This window comes from Bos indicus, chromosome 19 (assembly GCF_029378745.1).
Source record: "Bos indicus isolate NIAB-ARS_2022 breed Sahiwal x Tharparkar chromosome 19, NIAB-ARS_B.indTharparkar_mat_pri_1.0, whole genome shotgun sequence".
NCBI classification, from domain to species: Eukaryota; Metazoa; Chordata; class Mammalia; order Artiodactyla; family Bovidae; genus Bos; species Bos indicus.
In genome coordinates, this window is record NC_091778.1 from 50,051,404 (window position 1) to 50,071,903 (window position 20,500).

A 20,500-nucleotide genomic window follows, 5' to 3' on the forward strand; every position below is an offset into this window, starting at 1 on the left:
ATCTGTTTATAAGCACATGTGTACACCATCTGCATACACCAAATACTAACCCCCTGCCCCTGACAACGAGATGCCAGATCCTCTGTGCCTCCCTCTCTCCTACCTTGTAAAGCCTTGAAGCCCTGCAGAGGCACTCGGGATGAGCCGGTCACAAACTGAAGCAACCGTGCTCGTCGCTCTTCATCAAAGAACTCCACAGCCTTCCAGAACCACTTGACAACATTGCTGTCTGGAGTACAGTGTTTTAACCGGGTGTTTACCTTCCAGTCATTAACATCTATCTTTCCAAGTCCACAAATAATGAGCTGTTAAAATATTGCACAAATAATGAGCCAATGGAAACCCAAGTCAGGCCAAAAATTCCTTAAAATGGAACTTTAGATTTGCAATGGTCGCTTTCAAACGGTGTCCTTAATCGAGGGTAGACGTCAGAACCGTCCGGAAAGTTTTTCAGAATATACACACTAGGTTCTGTGCTCATATTTTAATTCTATGAATCTGGGGTGAATTAGGATCGGTATTTTTTAAAAGCTCCATGAGTACCTACACACTGCAGGTTCCCTACCCAGGATCTGAGAACCACAGTGACGGACATGACAAGATGAGAAGTTCCATCATCTCACAGTAGAATTCTAAAAAAAATGTTAATGAAACTAGATTCAGAGTAAATACAGTTTACATATGCCTTCCTTAAGACCTGTATCTACTATTCCAATTTCAACATTTATTAGCTTTGGAATTCTGGGCAGTTCAGCTCACTTCCCTTGGCCACAGTTTCCCCTGCAGTAATAAGGCAGTCATATCTGTTTCATTATATCCTGTGAAAGCAGCCAACAGTGCATGGGCATTCAAGAAACTGCGCTGAGTAAGTGGCACTGTCTGCTTAAAGCGGGACCAAAGGACAAATACGTGAGTGCGCTACTACAGAGCTCCACTGGCACTCTGCTGCAGGCTCAGTACAAATGATGTATCAAAATCACTTTGATACTATTAATACTCACACCTCCTTAGGGTCCAAGACAGTCATTTTACTAACCTGTGAATAACACTGACTTATGATAATGTGTAGTACAGAACATAATTCAACCTGAAAATTCCACAGTTTGTAATTAATTATAATAACCCAGTATAACACTAAAATAAATTATATATATATATTTCTTATGAAAAGCTTAATTTCATTAGCAGTAGAAATTATATAATAAACCCTAACATTATTGAATAAAATCTGCAACAAAGCTTCTACAGGGTTCTGAAAAATACTGAATCACAGCTACATGAACAGGTAAGTGGTTATCCAAATAGAATTACAGAAGTACGTATAATACTGAAGATACCTCTCAAAATTCCTTTCTTCAGAGGAGTGGTAACTTTAAGGCCAAATTCCTTATTTATTATATGAACAGAAAAAAATGCATCATATTTCAACTTTATTGTCATTCCTGCTGTGTTTTATTCCTCCTACTTCCTTCTGGTCATTTCACTATTGAATAGTTCAGTCACAAAAAAGAATGGGAATGGTATTGAGTCAAACCAATCTTTTTAGGTTTGTCTAACAGACTGTTAACAGATTTAGTTAGGACACTGAGGTTAAAATCATGTTTTAAATTATGTATAGACTTCCAATATTTATGCTATCTCTAGGCACTAATTAAATTTTGGGACCTCGGGTAGAATAAAATCTCATTACTTTCCAAAGCAGTTCAGTAGCAATTCAGATGTATTTGTTAAAGGTCTTAATTATAAAACCAAACCTAAGGTGCTTTAAGGACTAGCTTTAAAATAAAACAATGATTCAGTTCAGTTCAGTTGCTCAGTTGTGTCCGACTCTTTGCGACCCCATGAATCGCAGCATGCCAGGCCTCCCTGTCCATCACCAACTCCTGGAGTTCACTCAGGATCACATCCATCGAGTTGGTGATGCCATCCAGCCATCTCATCCTCTGTCGTCCCCTTCTCCTCCTGCCCCCAATCCCTCCCAGCATCAGAATCTTTTCCAATGAGTCAGCTCTTCGCATGAGGTGGCCAAAGTACTGGAGTTTCGGCTTCACCATCATTCCCTCCAAAGAAATCCCAGGGCTGATCTCCTTCAGAATGGACTGGTTGGATCTCCTTGCAGTCCAAGGGACTCTCAAGAGTCTTCTCCAACACCACAGTTCAAAAGTATCAATTCTTCAGCGCTCAGCCTTCTTCACAGTCCAACTCTCACATCCATACATGACCACAGGAAAAACCATAGCCTTGACTAGATGGACCTTTGTTGGCAAAGTAATGTCTCTGCTTTTGAATATGCTATCTAGGTTGGTCATAACTTTCCTTCCAAGGTGTAAGCGTCTTTTAATTTCATGGCTGCAGTCACCATCTGCAGTGACTTTGGACTGGTTATTAAAGTCTGTATTAGTAACAAAAATTTGCGAAGAGACTGAAGATGTTTAGATAGTGTGGAAAGTCACTCTGTCATGTCCAATTCTTTGCAACCCCATGAACTGTAGTCCATGGAATTCTCCAGGCCAGAATACTGGAGTGGTTGGGCTTTCCCTTCTCCAGGGGATCTTCCCAAGCCAGGGATCGAACCTAGGTCTCCTGCATTGCAGGTGGGTTCTTGTTTAGATAGAGACGATCCTAAATGTTTCCTCTAGGTTTTTGTCTATCAAATGCTTTCTTGTAAAGCTTAATGTAAATCCAATTGGGTCTAGGTTTTTATTCCAAATAAACTGCAATATGGCGGAGACCAATTGATAAAGTTTCACTTAACTAAATCAAGAGCCATTTAATTAAAGAATGGGAAGTAACACTGTAAGAATATACACAAAACCTGTTAAAAGGAAGAATGGATAATATGGAAAAATAGAGGATAGTCACAATAGAAGAGAGACTACTTGCAGAATTTCCAAAACATGAAAGGCTTTTCCTATGAGTTAGAATTCTCACAGCAACACACAGAAAAACTTCAAAAGCACCAGAAATACAACTCCTCTAAAACTAAGTAACAGAAACTTCTCAACCTTGCTTTGTTATACTAGATGATATGACATTCATACACTGACCTCTAACTCCTTCTCATCAAATGTCTTCAGCAGATGCTGTGGAATTACTTCATTAAATCCTTTCTGCAGGGCCAGGAATTGCGCCTCAATGCCTCGTAAAAATCTCCAGTTCACGTAAAGCCTGGAAACATTGGGCAGGGGTTTTGTATGATCAAATATATTCAGATTTGGTAATTACTATGAATATCTAGTACATTAGCAACACTGCACTTTACAAGTGTGTAGCGTTAAGAATTTAGTCTAAGATCTAAGAATCTCAGATTACTGAAGGTAGATGGATCCTCAGTAGTGAGGCAGTTCAGTATAAATTATAAGCAGTATAAATTAAAAAGCAGTAACCTTCCACTAACAAAAGCAGCATCGCTACAGCAACTCTTCACTTCAGAAAAACTCCTATTAAACTGGAAGTTGGCTGGAGAGCAGATGGGTCTGAAGTTAAAATCTAAGTGAAACGATTTTCTCAGCTTCTAGCATGCATGCCAATAACCAGAAAAAAGAGCCCATTCAACCAAAAATGACTTTTTCTGATTTCACTTGAAAATACAATCTGAACATGTCGGGTGTTTTCTTTATATTTTGTGGGTTGTATATGGGGGAAGGGAAGGTGAAGAGAATCCCCATATCCAAAATGAGAAGAAACAGTAAAAGCCACTGCTGCTGCTGCTGAGTCGCTTCAGTCATGTCCGACTCTGTGCGACCCCATAGACGGCAGCCCACCAGGCTCCCCCGTCCCTGAGATTCTCCAGGCAAGGACACGAGTGGGTTGCCACTTCCTTCTCCAAAAGCCACTAGCAAGCACTTTTTGACTACTTGTTTTTCCCTTAGGCTTTAAAAGCCCTGGAAGATGTAATTTTAGCAACAAAAAGTACACAAAACTACATCTCATGTGTAGCTCTACTTACGTCTTTGTTTGGACTTAGACTTTCTATATGAATTGCTTTTTTTTTTTTTATCTATCTTCCCAGGAAAACTTAACTCACAAACCTCAGAACTACTCACACTCCCAATTTGTCAGTATCTCCTTTCCCAAACTTGGGAGAAATAATTCTCTAAGAAATAAGTTACTTAATATTAACTGTATCCCTTGGGGTACCTCATTTTTGTTTAAGGGCACATCAAAACTGCATACCTGTAAAAAGTTTTTCTTTGTAATTTTTAAAATTTCAAAACTATCTGGTAAGGGATAATCACTGGTAGTCGTGTCAGACTCTTGCCACCCGCTGAACTGCAGCCTGCCAGGTTCCTCTGTACATGAGATTCCCCAGGCTTCCTTCTCCAGGGGATCTTCCTGACCCAGAGATTGAACCCATGTCTCCTGCACTGCAGGTAGATTCTTTACCACTGAGCCATCTGGGAAGCCCCAAGAAACAGTTACTGTGTGCTGTAAACATGACTGAATCCTGGAAAGTGAGCAGTCTACTCCAGATCCTGGAAGTGACACACTACTGAACCTCAGGAAATTCCCATTCACTCTTCTTTTATTATTTTATTTTTTAATTGTTATATATGTGTGTGTGTGTGTGTGTGGGTGGGTGGGTGTTTTGGGGGGGGTGGGGGCCACACTGCTTGACATGTGTAATCTTAGTTCCCCATCCAGAGATCAAACTTCAAACACATGCCCCCTGCCGTGGAAGCATGGAGTTCTAACCACTGGACCGTGGGGAAGCTCCTCATTAAGTTACAAATGTAATATGTTTGTTATTAAAAGGAAAATCGTAGTTAAAAAAAACAAACATTAAATGTGGAGACAGAGTAAAACCCGCAAGTCCACTCTCTACCCTCTTTCGCAAGTCCACTCTCTACCCTCTTTCGTCTCTACTTCCAGGCCTATCCCTTCCACTCCCCCACCCTAGGCAACATTTTATTGGGTGAGTGGTCTTCCTGAACATCTTCTGTATGAGAATAAAACAATACAGACTTTGTTCCAAGACATGCTTTTTAAGTGACAGCTTAAGTAGAATCTTTTTAAATAGCCACACAATATTCTGTTTAATATATCTCATCATCCTCTTCTACAAACATTTTGCAGTTTTCAGGGGTTTTTTTGCAAGTAATATTTAAACAGCCCTGTATTTCTTTAATTACAAATGTGTTTCCAAACAATAGATTCCTAAGAATGGAGCTGCATATGCATTTTCATTTTGGCAGCTGTTTTCAAATTGGTCTCCAACAAAGCTCTACCAGTGTTCACAGGCTATGAGACTGATGGGCCTCATCTGTAAACCAAAACATTTCAGCCAGTAAGACCTGAGGACATATTCTGTGCAAAAAAGTACAGCAAGCACACTTCTGTGTACATATGGTGAAGTTCAAACTCCTAAATTTGATTATCATTACATACCATGAGCCAAATGATCACACTCAATACTTCTAGATTCCTCAATCAACAGGTGATTTTGTAAAACGTGAACATTTTCTTGATTTTTTTAGTAAGAAATATAGTACTTATATATCTATATTTCTTTAATAAACATTTCTATTTATATATATCACTATATTTCTATTTTCATAAATTATATTTCTATTGAAAACATGTATTTCTTATATAAACCCACATCTTTATTTATAAATAGGATTAAGTCCTAGTAATATAGCACAAAAGTGCTTCTGCACAGCTAGCTGTGGGAGCTACACTACATATGACATGGCAAACCGTGTTTCCTGAAATCAGTGCCTTTGTACAGCCCCTCTTTCAACTGAACCTGGGCTGGTATGTGACTCGCTTTAACCAAGAGAATACAGCAGAGGTGATGTTGGCCAGTTCCAGGCTTAGGCCTTTAAAAGATCCCACAACTCCTCCTCCTGTGCTCTGGGAAACCAGCCACCCGATAAGAAGTCTGGCTATTGTGCTGAAGAGAGAGGCCTCTGACACCACACGGATAACCAAGGAGCCCAGCCAGCAGTGAGAACCAGGTGCCGGATGGTGACCCAGCGTCCAGTCCAGCCAGCCCCCAGCCAGCCAAGCCACCCTAGGTGAAGCATCAGACATGTGAATGAAGCGGCCACCTTAATGTTTCCACCCCAGCTGACACCATGCGGAGGAGCAGTGTGCTATCCCTATTGTCCTCGATCCAAATAACTGACCCACGGGACCATGAGAAGTAATAAAATGGTGGTGGTTTTTAAGCCACTTAATTCTGCAGAAGCCCATTCTGTGGCAGTAACACTACCTAAGCATCACTGTTTTTCTGTACCACCATTCTAGAACATTAAAACAAGTCTCAGGCTTAAGAAGATATAAGTGTTTACCTGACATATTCTTTTTTATTTTCTTCAGTAACAGGGATGCTCTTGCCATTTGGTTTAAGTTCATGCTGAATGATTTCACCATAGGCATTATGTTCGACACAGAAGGTGTGGTCCAAAACACCTGTGGTATCATTCTCGCTAGCAAGGAAGAAAGGGAAAGACACGTGACTAGAAAATCTAAAATTCAGATCTCGGAGATACAGTAATCAGTGAGACACATAAAACTAAGGTAGTTTTACGACATGACCAACACAGGAACATCTGACCCTGTGTTCTTTTTACTAGTTCTTATGCCACCGTTCCTCCTAGTTGGGGGGCAGAAAAGTCAAAGAACTTTAACCTTCATAAACCCTGGGAACATTTTATTGAGTAATGAGGAAGCCCTGGAAAGCTGGGTTTTACACAGGGAAACCTCGGTTCTGTTTGGCTTTCAGGTAAGAAGTTTTACCAGAATCTCGGTAATCCAAGTGACCAACACCTGAGGAGCCCCACTGAGAAAGCTACTTGTGTACCTGGTAAAAATAAGCACGGCCAGTGTATCTTCACAAACAAATAACCTCCCAACAAACAGAACTGACTCTTACAAATATACTTTTTCAAGTATGGTTTCCGCAATCATCATTGAGCAGAAACATCTTATTCACACGTGAAAAATGGAAACAGAACCTGTATCATGTTGAGGAAATCATTAAGTGCTTTTAAAAATACAGTATACTACATTTTCCCCTTTTAAAGTAATAACACTTTTGCTAAAGTTTAGGAATTTGGAAAATACACAAAAGCAGTAGAAAGAGGAAAAGTCTCATATGGTCCCATCATGTTTTATATTTCAAAAAAAGTACATCCATTTTGAAACATGTATCTTTTAAGAGCTCAGATTCTAATGAACAAGATACATACAGTATCCACACTAAACTGTTATGAAGATCTGGATCAACTAACTCCATGTCATCCAAAGTAATGGACTTCCCAAGCAACTGCTTATAGAACGGCAACGTGAAACCACCATCAATATAATGTCCATGAAACACAGCCATTCCCATTATTCGTCCAACAAAGTGGAAGTATGATAAATGTTCCTAAAATTGAAAAGAGTTTATATAAATATTCAAGGTAGATACTATCTAGGGAATTTTTAATATAAATTAAATATGTAAGCAACAGTAATTTTTAAAATAATAAGTATCAACTTATACTCCAATTTGTAACTATTTAAGTGGATAGGTTATCATATCAAAGCTCAATACTCATTAGGGAGAGTTTCTATAGGGCACACTTGAGATACTACACTTTGCTATAAAATATTACACCAGAGTCAACGCCTCTCACAAAGAAAGGGCAGTCACTCTGTAAAATTTATCCTCAGAAATTGAGTCTAGTCCCTCTAGCAGCCTCACTAAATCTCCTGCAGATCCTGTTCTCTCTCCTCCCGTCTCCTGCTGAGCTCCTTATAACCATGGCTCTGTCATGCGGAAAAGCTTTCAGTTCTCTACCGCCCTGTTCTCTTGACCTAACCAGAAACTGAACTTCAAAACCTCACAGATTTAAGAGCACAGATTTTATGTCTAACTTGGACTAGAGTCCCAATTCTACCAGTTACTAGCTATGTACACTTGGGCAAACTGCTTAACCTCTGTAGAAATAATTTTCCATTATCTGGAAAAATGAGGGTAATAATAGTATCTAAAAAGAGTCTCTGTGGGTAGTAACATGAGGTGATGAAGCCCAAGGCATTGGACCTGGCATATGGTAAATGCTCAACAAATGTGAGCTATCATTACTACGGTGAATGAGCTGGTCAAGCAGAATCTTCACCTAAAAATCTTCCCTTTAGGAAGAATACCTAGCAAGGAACCTACTATGCCTACCATGTTTAGACAGGTTTGGTCTTCCATGATATATTGTTTTATTACTGTTGGATATTTGTATTTTAAACTTCCTTTACTTCTCTGTTTAACCATCCCTAAGCTCACCTTTAAGCCTCCCTTTTATCTTACAAATGGCACTTTTCTTTTAAAAAAGCAGTACCTGTTCACTACAAAATATTTAGAAAATACAGACAAGGAAAAAAAGCCCATAGTCTTAACACTGAGAGATAACCACTGTAAGTATTACAGTGTGGATCTTTTCAATGTTCTCACATATACGTATGTTTACCAAAGTTGCATCATTCTATTTTTTTATCTTCTTTTCACCTAATATATTATAAATACTATCTTTACATAGCATTATCCATTATCCCACAACATCATTTTAGGGGCTCTATAATATACCCTTGTATGGAAAGATAATAGAAATACTATAAAACCAACAAATTAGTAACAGCTGCTAACACTTGTTGAGTACTTAATAATATGTAATAGGGTTAATCACGTATAGCACTGTGCAGGGTCTCATTTAACAGTCACAACCCTTCTCTCAGGTTCAAATTATATTTTATCATTGAGGCTTAAGTCAATGAAAGTCACAAAGCTAGCTGGTAACAGGACCAGGATATGTTCTCATGTCTAATTCCAGAGTCTAAGCTCTTAACCACGTCATTCTGCTTCACGTCATAATTTAATCAACCCCTCTTAGGGACCGCAATGTTATTTCCAGCTGGGGCTACTATAAACAGTGATGCAGAAAACCTCCCTGGGCCCAACTGATGCATACACTCATAATCATTTATCTAAGAAAAATTTTTAAAAGAGGACTTGCCAAGTCCAAGGATGTGACTTCAACAAAGACAGCAAACCTATGTCATAAACTACACTGACATTTAAAGATGAAAAAACACTGTAGGTCATAAGTTAGTTCATATCGTTATAACCACCAATCATACCGGATTAACTGCAGAATCAGGATTGATCTGCAATGTATAGATATCATCTCTTGAATACTGGAAGAGGCCATAATAAGGATTCAGCATTTCATGTGACAAGAGATATAACCACTCCCTAAAAAACAAGATATGCCAAAAGAATTTTTTGTTAATAAATATACTTTTACTAAGATATGCTATTAATGTTAGCAAAGAAGTTTTTAATAAAACAAAATGAAGCACTAACTAGTTATGTAAGATCACTTTAGAAAAGTATACCAATGCATGGAGCTCAGCCCCATGCCCTGTGACAACCTAGAGGGGGGGGACAGAGTAGGGGGGTGGGAGGGAGGTTCAAGAGGAGACGGTACACCTATGGCTGCTTTCTGTGCTGTGTGGCAGAAACCAACACAACACGGTGAAGCAAGCATCCTCCAGTCAAAAATAAAAAATTTAGTTGGAAAAAAAAAAAAAAAGAACCAAGCCCCAAAGTAAATGAAAACCCTTGTTTTATTATATTGAACTCATGTCTCACTCAATTTTGGGTAATTTTATGACATTTTAACATCAGCGAATAATAATATCCAGAAGTACCATCAGATGCTGCAGCCCAGTGGTCTGTTACTTTCAACTGCTAAACAAATTTGTGATCCATAATAAATATAAAGTGAAAGGAAGAATATGGTTTTATTTCAAACCCTCCATGTGGTCCCATCCATACCACCCTGATCCTCTCCAATCCTGGCAGTTTTATACTAGTTTATACAATATATAACATGCACACATAACTAATTCATGTATTATTGTTGGTATGGTTTTAGTAAGAAAATTTCACTATCCATTTCCACTATCTGTTCTGTGTAAACCCTAGAATAACCATGATAAACACGAAAGTGGTGAGCAGCTACCAAGGCCTCTGGTGTAAGTGGGACTGAAAGGGCAGGCCAGCACTTTCTGGGGATGTTTCATCCCACTTTTTGGTTTCAAGCATACATCAGTGTTTTTAAAACCTATAATAAACAGTTCTATCACCTTCAACTTATTAAATCATTTACATTTTTCAAAGTATGAAAGACCACTTTTTGTCTTGGTGAGACAGAAATAAAATCACTAGTCTAGAACTTAAGGTGACGTCCGAGTCTCAACTCCTGTCATTCCTCAGCTGGGAAAGGCGTGTAAATGATATACTGTGATATTATGGATTAAACAGGTGAATAATATAATTTTAAGAAATGCAGTGAAACACTATTAAAATAGTTAAAGGAAAACATTTCAAAGTTCTATCATTTGATGGAGTCTAAATCAAATCATTATGCTTAATACTTGAAAAGTCTAGAAATTAAAAAGTGAGATTTACAATAAGCAACCTTCACACCTAATATATCTTATATATTTTTTTATGCATATATGTGTCTTTTAAAGGCGTCTCTGGTGGTTCAGTGGTAAAGAATCTGCCTGCCAAGCAGGAGACTCAGGTTCAATCCCTGGGTCGGGAGGATCCTCTGGAGAAGGAAATGGCAACCCACTCCAGTATTCTTGTCTGGGAAATCCCCATGGACAGAGCAGCCTGGCGGGCTACAGGCCATGGGGTTGCAAAGAGTTGGACACAACTGAGCATGAGTGCACGGTGATCAATTCTAAAAATCCAAACTAAAGAAGCTATCTATTTCCAAGTAAAAGGGTCACAGAAAAAGTTTACAGGTGAAAACAAGTAATGCCAAATAGCAATTATGGGACCTGGTAGAAACACAAATTTAATTTAGGCTGGATTTAGATTAGGGGAGGCAGAATTATCATGATGGTCCTTAAAATGTTTTAACAAAGAAGTTATAATGTTTCTGCTGCATTTATATATAGTGAATTCTCACACCTGGAAAAAAATACTTGATGTATGAACGCAGCAGAAACATCATATTGAATGTACTGAAATATTCTATGGAGAATTTATGATATACACACATACTTCTAGACACAAACATTCCTTTAACAAGGTTAAAAAGCATGGCAATGAAAGCAAAGGGAAACAGTATTCAGTTTAGAATACACGTCATTAAAATCTCAAGATTGTTCCTGACAATGTAAAGCAGAGGGAAGAGCACGTACTAAAGGAGAGAAACGGACAAAATATCAGGCCTGTAGGCCCTACCAACAGTCCACATAGGGTTGCAGCTAGTTTTCAGAGAAAGTCTCATTGAAGACATGATCCATTAGGGAGTTCACAAATACTTTACTGGCAGCATCCACTAGGGCATCCTCCGTACTGCAAACACTAGGTACCAATGAGAGGGTTACACCACAGAGAGGATCTGATTTGCAAATATAAGGATCTATATGCCATTTACTGACGAGTATGTCTTTACCTGGCAACCCCTCCATAGTCAAGGCCTTCTTCTCCACGAAATTTTATCATTAATCGCTTCCAGAGATCTTTTGGTCTCATTTTCATGACTTGTCGATATGATTCCTGAAAAAAATGTTTAACATACTATTATTACTAGGTGTTTTTAACCCTTGTTTAAACTCTCCTTTCCATTCCACCTACGAAACATATGTTTATTTAAATAAGGTGGAATGTGTTGAACAGTCAAATCAATGGATCAACTCCAAGTGTTTGGAACCTCATGGAACTTAAAACAGATATAGTTTAATACTACTGAAATCAATTCCTTTGATAAACATTATATTAAAAACCTACTAAATGCAAGACTCCGTATTCAAGTCCCATGAACTATAGCAATGATACCACTCATATTAAAAAACACAATCTGCCAGAAGTACCACATTTTTTAAAGGTAGTTGACCTAATCCAGGTGACAGATTCCAGCAGGAAGTAAAGGTAAGAAACAGAAAGTTTCAAAGAACGTAAGTAATTGTTAATGTGCTCCTCACTACACTGACAACTTTACATTATTTTAACACTACAAAGGACTGAGTACTACTAACAAGGTCAGAATTGTTCTGAGAGAAAAAAGTTCATCCTTTGGGAGAAGGATTACGAAGTCCCCAAACATCTCTTGCCCTGGAACCCGCTAATAAGTGGGAAAGTCCTGCCTTGGACCTCTTGCCACTTATTATGTAAGAACATTGAAGCTGCTATTAGAGCTATAAAATCCAGAGATAAAAGGACATACCAGAAAGGAAGATTTTCAATAAATTAAGGAAGCAGTCCAACAGTAATTAGACAAAACGATTTTTTGATCTAAGAGTCCCTTACCTTTTGGAAGAATTAGAAAATAAGGGATGGATAATATCTGTGGTCTTTTAAAATTCATGAACAAATCAGTATCTGCAATGCAGGGACCAAGCTGCACCCATTAGAACCTCTCACACTTCATCCCATCCAAGTGTTTATCTTATATATTAAATCTCTCCAATACTACTGCCTTTACTCCCCACAAGTAAGAAGAGAAATTAATGAAAATTCTCCCATTTTAAAGAGATTAAAGTGGAAGTCGCTCAGTCGTGTCCGACTCTTTGCGACCCCATGGATTGTAGCCTGCCAGGCTCCTCTGTCCATGGAATTCTCCAAACAAGAATACTGGAGTAGGTAACCATTCCCTTCTCCAGGGAATCTTCCCTACAGTGATCAAACCCAGGTCCTCCCACATTGCAGGCGGATTCTTTACCGTCTGAGCTACCAGGGAAGCCCTTAAAGAGATTGAGTCCCCCCAGTATATATTTGGAAAACAAGTTCATCACTGGAATTTAAATTTTCTCTATTTTAAAATCAGACTTGTACATTTACCTCAAAAATCTCTTCTCTGGAAACCTCAATGCGGCAATGGCCAGCCTGAGGCTGTTGCTGAGAAAGTTCCTGCCGCAGAATCTTTAGCTTCTGAACTAGGTCTCGCTTGTACCGTGGGACTGTCAGACACTCTGTGTCATCAGGGCACAACGACACCACCTGCTGTTGCTGGTCTTTCAATTGGTTCTGCCGACTAAAAGTAAACAAATATTATTAAGAATCTTTTTTAAAGACTTCAATTATACATTTAAAATTGCATTGCATGCTAAACCAAGTCTATCTATATTATTTCGAGGCCTTGTTTTAGTCTTAGCTTGACATTTCTAACAATAAACTGCCTCCAAAGTTTATTTCTTAGAATTTATGGAAGTGGACAATTAGAGTTTTATCCAAAAAGCTTTATCCAGCTGCTGAAAGCAATTTTCTCAAGTACTGTTTCCATTTTCCTCCACTCAGTTTACCAGCTCTCACTTCAAAATTCGGGCATATGCCAAATCCTGTGCCTGTTATCTAGAGCCTGTCTCTCTGCAAGAGACAAACAGCTGGACTGGCAGTCTGGCAGGACCCCTTCTCCTATGCACACTACAGTCTAGACCACAGGAATGTGGCAAGTCACAGAGAAATGAGCACTTTACAAACAAGTCTAAATGCTTTATAAAGTGACTATTTTTCTTTTCTTCCTTTTTTTTTTTTTTTGCGGGGGGGGGGGGGGGGGGGGGGGAGTGGCATGCAGGACCTTAATTCCTTGACCAGGGATCAAATCTGTGTCCCCTGCAGTAGAAGCATGAAGTCTTAACCACTGGACCACTAAGGAGGTCCTTACTTTTATTTTTACTGTGGTAAAAAACACATAAACTTTACCATTTTAACCATTTTTAAGCATTATAGTCACTGGCATTAAGTACATTCACATTGTCTCTTACACTACAGTGACTTCTAACTGCATATATAGTTTACCACAAATACACAGAAATAAACTCCCAAGTGCAGCAGAAACATAATTTTCAGAAGGCACATTGCCTACAGATATATTTATTCTCCTGACAAAAATACTGTAAGCTGCATCTAAGAATTTTTTTAAAGAATCTTATGATATAATGAATGAGTTAATTTCAGTAAACTGTCAGGAAATAAAACATCAGGTAATTCACTATTAATGTCTACGCAAATGCTAAATGATTCAGTTGGAATCTAATTTCACACACAACAGACAAGAGTACAATCTTCTAACCTAAAAGTAAAGGACAATGGTAGCTATGAGAAAATAAAAATAACTTTCAGTTCTCTAACAAATCACTCAAACTTACTTTACATATAATGATTCAACAGGTAAAAGCCCAAATTTATACCTAGAACACGTAACGATCCAAAAAAATGCAGCTTTGATGAAAATGACAAATCACCATTTATTCTCATAAGCATTGTAATAAAGGTGTTTTTTGTATACACATGCATATGTAAATCAAAACAGAATGTATTAAAAATACTCTTTAAACAATGGTATTAATCCTATCCCAAAAAAAGAACTTGGGTATACGAAGTTAAATACATAAAATTTTAATTCCAAGTGGATCAGAGACTTCAATGTAAAACCTAAAGCCAAAAGTCTTAGGTGCCAAAGCACAATCCATAGAAAAACAAATGGATAAAATGAACATCACTTAAATTTCAAAAAACCTTTACACTCTTCAAAAGACACTGTTAAAAAAATGAAGAGACAAGTCATGGTCTAGGAGAAAATCTTTCTAAAACTTATAGCTGACATACAACGTGTATTTCAAGCATCTAAAGAATTCTCAAAACTCAAAAAACTCAGTTTTTTTTTTTTTAAAAACTTCACCAAAGAAGATATACAAATGGAAATAAGCCCATGAAAAGATGTTCAACATCATTAGTTACTAAAGAAAAGCAAATTAAAACTTAATGAGAATTCTGTAAAGCAATTATCCTTCAATAAAAATTTAAAAAAACTTAATGAGATACCACTACACATCTATTAGAATGTCTAAAATTAAGATTAACCATACCAAGTGTTAGCAAGAGCAACTACAACTCTCACACACTGCTACTGGGAATGTCAAATGGCACAATCACTTCAAAAAATAATCTGGCAGTCTCTTCAAAAGTTAAACACAAATCTGTCATATGATGCAGCCTAGGTGTTTATTTATCAAAGAGAAGTAACAGTGTCCACAGAAAGACTTAAACATAAATGTTCCTAACAGTTTAGTCACAGCCCCAAACTGAATCCAAATATTCATCAGGAGGTAAACAGATTCATAAATTGAGGTCTATCCACACAATGGAATGAAAACAAATGAACGACACAGGCAACAACAGAGATGAATCTCAAATAATTAGGCTGAGTAAAAGAAATCAAACAAAAGAGAGTACATACTGTATGAATCCACTTATCCAGAACTCTAAAAACTGCAGTGTATAGTGACAGAAAGCAAATCGGTGGTTGGCTGAAAATGAGGTGTGGACTGAACTGTGTCTAAGTAAATAAGTTGAAGGCATAAGCCTTAGCACCCCTGACTGTGACCTTATTTGGACACAGGGTCTTTGCAGATGTATTCAACTTAAATGAGGTCACACTAGATGAGGGTGGCCCTAAACCCAGTAGACTGGTATTCTTATAAGGAGAGGTAAATTTGGATCCAGAATATAGGGGAGAAGCTGTAACATAGTAAGAAATATACTTTGATCTTTGTCCCCAGTTATTGACAACACAACTCCTAAAATGCTTGAAATTTCCTGAGTGACAGAGGTGGCAAGTGTACTCTGTTCCAATATTTGGTCTTTGTCCCTGGCACAGGACAGGGAAGCTCCTAAGTCCCTCAGAAGTTCCTGGGTTTTGGAGCATTTTTTTGTTTCAGTGAGGTGACTATTACATAGTTGCAGGATAGGGCCTGGTTGCAGGAAAGACCAAGGCTTGCTGAGAAGCCTAGAACTTTCAGTGCCACCCCCCAGCCTCTGGGGAGCGGGGAGAGGAACTGGAGACTGAGTTAATGATCAATCACTCCTATGTGATAACGTCTCCATAAAAACCCCTGAATGCTGGTGTTCAGAAAGCTGGGTTGAAGAACACACTGCAGGTGCCCAGAGGATGAAGCACCCTGCAGGAGAGTACACGGAAGGTCCATGTAGCCCCCAGCCCCTCCCCTGCCCTATGCCTCTCTTCCATTTGGCTGTTCCCGAGTTACAGCCTTTATAAAAAAACTGGTAACGTAAGGAAATAACTTCCCTGAGTTCTGTGAGCCGTTCTAGCAAACTGCTGAACCTGAGAGTCATGAGAACGCCTCGACTTATGGCCAGTTGAAACTGAGCCCTTCACCTGTGAGGCCTGATGCTAACTGGGTGGCATTAGACTGAATTCAAGTCCGTAGATGGGGAGAATTGAAATGTTTGAGGAAAAAACTCCCACACTTGGTGGCAGATGTTTTGTGGGTAGACCAGATCGCAGAAGGCCAGGTGAAGACAAGGAACAGACTGGAATAATGTTCCCACAAGTCAAGGACAGCAAGGTTTCCAGGAACCAACAGCAGCTAGGGGAAGAGCATGGAACTGATCCTCCTTGAGAGATTCCAGAAGGACCAACCCTGGGCCAGCCTGGCTCTGAACTCGTCTCCAGAACTATCAGAGAATGAACTTAGATTGCTCTAAACCACCCAGCGTGTAGTGTTTTGTTATGGCAGCCTCAGGAGACGAGGGAAGGGGTGGGAGGAGGGACCACCAAGAGGCTAGAGAGGGGCAGGAGGAACTCGCGGGGCAGTGGGTACGTTCACCATCTCCATTAAGGATCCAGGCAATTAAGGTGAGAGTCTCACAGTATATAATATGTCAAAACAAACCGTACATAGAAAATATGTACAACTTACTGTGTGTCAATTAAATTTCAACAAAGCCAATTTTAAAACAGTTCATCAAAAAAGTCTACAAATAATAAATGCTGGAGAGTGTGGGAAGAAAAGGGAAACCCTCCTACACTGTTGGTGGGAATGTAAACTGGTGTAGCTACTATGAAAAACAGTATGGAGGGTCCTAAAAAAACTAAAAATGGAGCTACCATATGATCTAGCAATCCCACTCCTGGGCATGTATCTGGAAAACATGAAAATTCAAAAAGATACATGCACTCCAATGTATATAGCAGCACTATTTACAAGAGCCAAGGCATGGAAGCAACCCAAGCATACACACTCTCACTCACGCACAATGAAATATTACTCAGTCATAAAAAAGAATGAAATATCGCCACTTGCAGCAACATGGATGGACCGTGAGAATATCATACTAAGTGCAGTAAGCCAGAGAGAAAGACAAATACTATATATGATACCACTTATACGTGCAATCTAAAAAATAATATACATGAATCTATACACAAAACAAAACCAGACTGACAGACATAGGACACAAATTTATGGTTACCAAAGGAGAAAGGGAGGGTGGGGAGGGGTAAATGAGCAGTATGGGATTAACAGATATAAACTGCTATACATAAAACAGATAAGCAACAAGGATTTACTGCAGAACACAAGGAACTACATTCAATATCTTATATAACCTATAATGGAAAATGATCTGGAAAAAATATATACATATAACTGGGTCACTCTGATATACACCTGAAACTGACACAGTATTATAAATCAACTATATTTTAATTAAAAAAAAAAAAAGGATATATCAAGCCCATTCACAAAGATTTGTGAGAGAGACTGTTTCGGTCCTGCAAATGGGAAAAAAGGATTCAAGTTGAAGGACAAAACTGACAGCAGAAAGTCCTCTGGGATGGATTCAACTTTCCTAGAGCTAGTTCTAGGGCACTTGCAGGGTGAAGGGGAGAGGGACTCCACCTACCCCACAAAGCAGCCTGTCTCTGCAGGTGTACTGGGACAAACCTCTGACACACACCCTTCTCCTAACATTTCAGGGCAGGTTCCTACTTAAGCACAGTTGGGATTAAAATATGCAAACATGAGAGTAACATTTGGTATACCCATAAAATTATGTTCAACAGAAATAATTTATAACTGAAGAAAGAAGCCATTCTATCACATTTATTACAAAAAGCATCCATCAGTCTTCTTTTGTTGAGACTCATATCTTAACATGTATTATTTTAAAAACTTACTTTAAAACTAAATGCAAGTTAGCAGAGAGCCGAGGATCTGTAAACTGTGTTGTTCTGTTGTTATGGTCAACGAAATAAACTCTGCCTGTTGCTGTATTCCGGATCTCCCATCCAGGAGGCAACGGACCAAGCTCTTCACAATTGATGTTGCTAAGATCCCTGCAAAAACAAATATAAAATAAAAAATACCTCACTGCTGGGCCTGCTGAGCCAAGCAAGTGTAAATGACACAGAACAATCCCATGAAGTCTGAGAAAATGTATTGTTTCAGAAACTTGAGACGTTGAGCTGGAATCTTTAATTCCCAATGGTTTAACAAACTTGCTTATTCAAAACCCAATCCATAAATGGCTCAGAAACTTATCACACAGCCTACATTTTTAGTGAGTTCATTCCTGGGTTTTAATGTAATTCAGGTTTTAAATTAATCTAAAAGCAATCACAACATTTGCCAACATAAACTGTACTTCAATACTTGTCTGAAAAAACATTGTTTTCCAAATGTCAGTGATATAAGGAATTAAATGTTTTCTAAAATTTCCCTTCAATTATTTCTTTACCACGCCATAAAATCTGTGTAAATGTTCATTCCATGATTAATTTTAAGCTCTTCAATAAAGCAAAACTGGACATGTTATTAAAATTATGATCCTGAAAATAACTACAGCATACGTTTTAAAGGATAACTGCTCCTTTTTGAATTCTAAAAGCTATAAAGCTAGTGAATGGAGAATCAGTTTAAGACACCTTAGGAAGAATGTTCTAAGATTTACTGCTACGTAAAAAGAAGCGAAAGATTTTTAATGGAGCAAAGACCCCTGTTGTTATACCACATGAACGCTCACTCAGTTTTGTCTGACTCTGATCCCATTGACTGTAGCCCATCGGGCTCCTCTGTCCATGGAATTCTCCAGGCAAGAATACTGGAGTGGGTTGCCATTTCCTCCTCCAGGGGATCTTCCTGACCCAGGGACTGAACCATGTCTCCTGCATGTGAAGAGGAACTAAAAAGCCTCTTGATGAAAGTGAAAGTGGAGAGTGAAAAAGTTGGCTTGAAGCTCAACATTCAGAAAACTAAGATCATGGCATCTGGTCCCATCACTTCATGGGAAATAGATGGGGAAACAGTAGAAACAGTATCAGACTTTATTTTTGGGGGCTCCAAAATCACTGCAGATGGTGACTACAGCCATGAAATTAAAAGACACTTACTCCTTAGAAGGAAAGTTATGACCAACCTAGATAGCATATTCAAAAGCAGACATTACTTTGCCAACAAAGGTCCGTCTAGTCAAGGCTATGGTTTCTCCAGTGGTCATGTATGGATGTGAGAGTTGGACTGTGAAGAAAGCCGAGCGCCGAAGAATTGATGCTTTTGAACTGTGGTGTTGGAGAAGACTCTTGAGAGTCCCTTGGACTGCAAGGAGATCCAACCAGTCCATTCTGAAGGAGATCAGCCCTGGGATTTCTTTGGAAGAAATGATGCTAAAGCTGAAACTCCAATACTTTGGCCACCTCATGTGAACAGTTGACTCATTGGAAAAGACTGATGCTGTGAGGGACTGGGGGCAGGAGGAAAAGGGGACGACAGAGGATGAGATGGATGGCATCACCAACTCGATGGACTGAGTTTGAGTGAACTCTGGGAGTTGGTGATGGACAGGGAGGCCTGGCGTGCTGCAATTCATGGGGGTCACAAAGTCGGACACGACTGAGCGACTGAACTGAACTGAAAGAATGAAATAAAAGTAGCATATCTAATATAAATTTGAACTATAGCCAAAAATTATAATGACAAATCTCATCAAAATTATGTTTTAAAAGTTAAACTAGAAAAAAGTTTTCCTGAAATAACCTCTTCTTGGCCACAGTGAAAATACAATGATGGGCACCCATAGATTTGTTGGAACAATGATTTCTGACCTGTGCTTACAGAAGCCCCAGAGATTTTTCTGCTTCAGAACAACTAAATATTGGAAAGAAGAAACTATTCTGAGACACTGCTAATCTTCAAAAGAGCCAAGGGGAAGAGTTCCAAGAATCCTCCTCAATTTTTTTTTTTAAGTGAATTGAGCTGGAGCTGGTACCTGAGAGGCAGACAGGTAGAGTGGGGGGCTGCCAGAGAGCAGTGATTAACTGGTAAACTCAGCCTCAGACCAGCAGCAAGGTTAGAAAAGGAAATCTGGAACTTCCCCACTGAGAACTCAAAGGCAAGATGAAGTGATTCCAGGAAAAATTCCTCAATTCTCACTTTAGGTTCACAGAACTCCAACCAATTAAAATCAAACTCACAATCAAAGATCACCAAACACTTCATTCAGAAAAGAATTCATGGTGACTGAGAGTCAGTAGAAACAAAACCAAGGAATTAGATCCCCAAGTACTATCAGAGATCAGAAAGAATAGCTATGATATGCAGTGTAAGAAAATAATAATAAAAGGGAACAATTATAGAAACAAACTATCACTTAGAGATTAAGAATGAATAGTTTTTTTTTAATGGAACTTTTAGAAAT

The 20,500-nt window shown here is 38.7% G+C and overlaps 1 protein-coding gene across 3 annotated transcripts in view; it reads right to left on the reverse strand.

The window, feature by feature from the left end:
• The window catches only part of SMURF2 (SMAD specific E3 ubiquitin protein ligase 2), a 114,075-nt gene that overhangs the window by 4,885 nt on the left and 88,690 nt on the right, over nucleotides 1-20,500 (reverse strand). The window contains exons 10-17 of one of the 3 annotated variants that reach the window (XM_019980485.2): nucleotides 17,985-18,143; nucleotides 12,845-13,037; nucleotides 11,460-11,563; nucleotides 9,121-9,235; nucleotides 7,197-7,375; nucleotides 6,297-6,434; nucleotides 3,048-3,168; nucleotides 104-305 (exon numbers count right to left, since the gene is read on the reverse strand). In XM_019980485.2, the coding sequence (XP_019836044.2) occupies nucleotides 104-305; nucleotides 3,048-3,168; nucleotides 6,297-6,434; nucleotides 7,197-7,375; nucleotides 9,121-9,235; nucleotides 11,460-11,563; nucleotides 12,845-13,037; nucleotides 17,985-18,143 (1,211 nt within the window). The other 2 variants (XM_070773808.1, XM_070773807.1) reach the window with 2 other exon arrangements.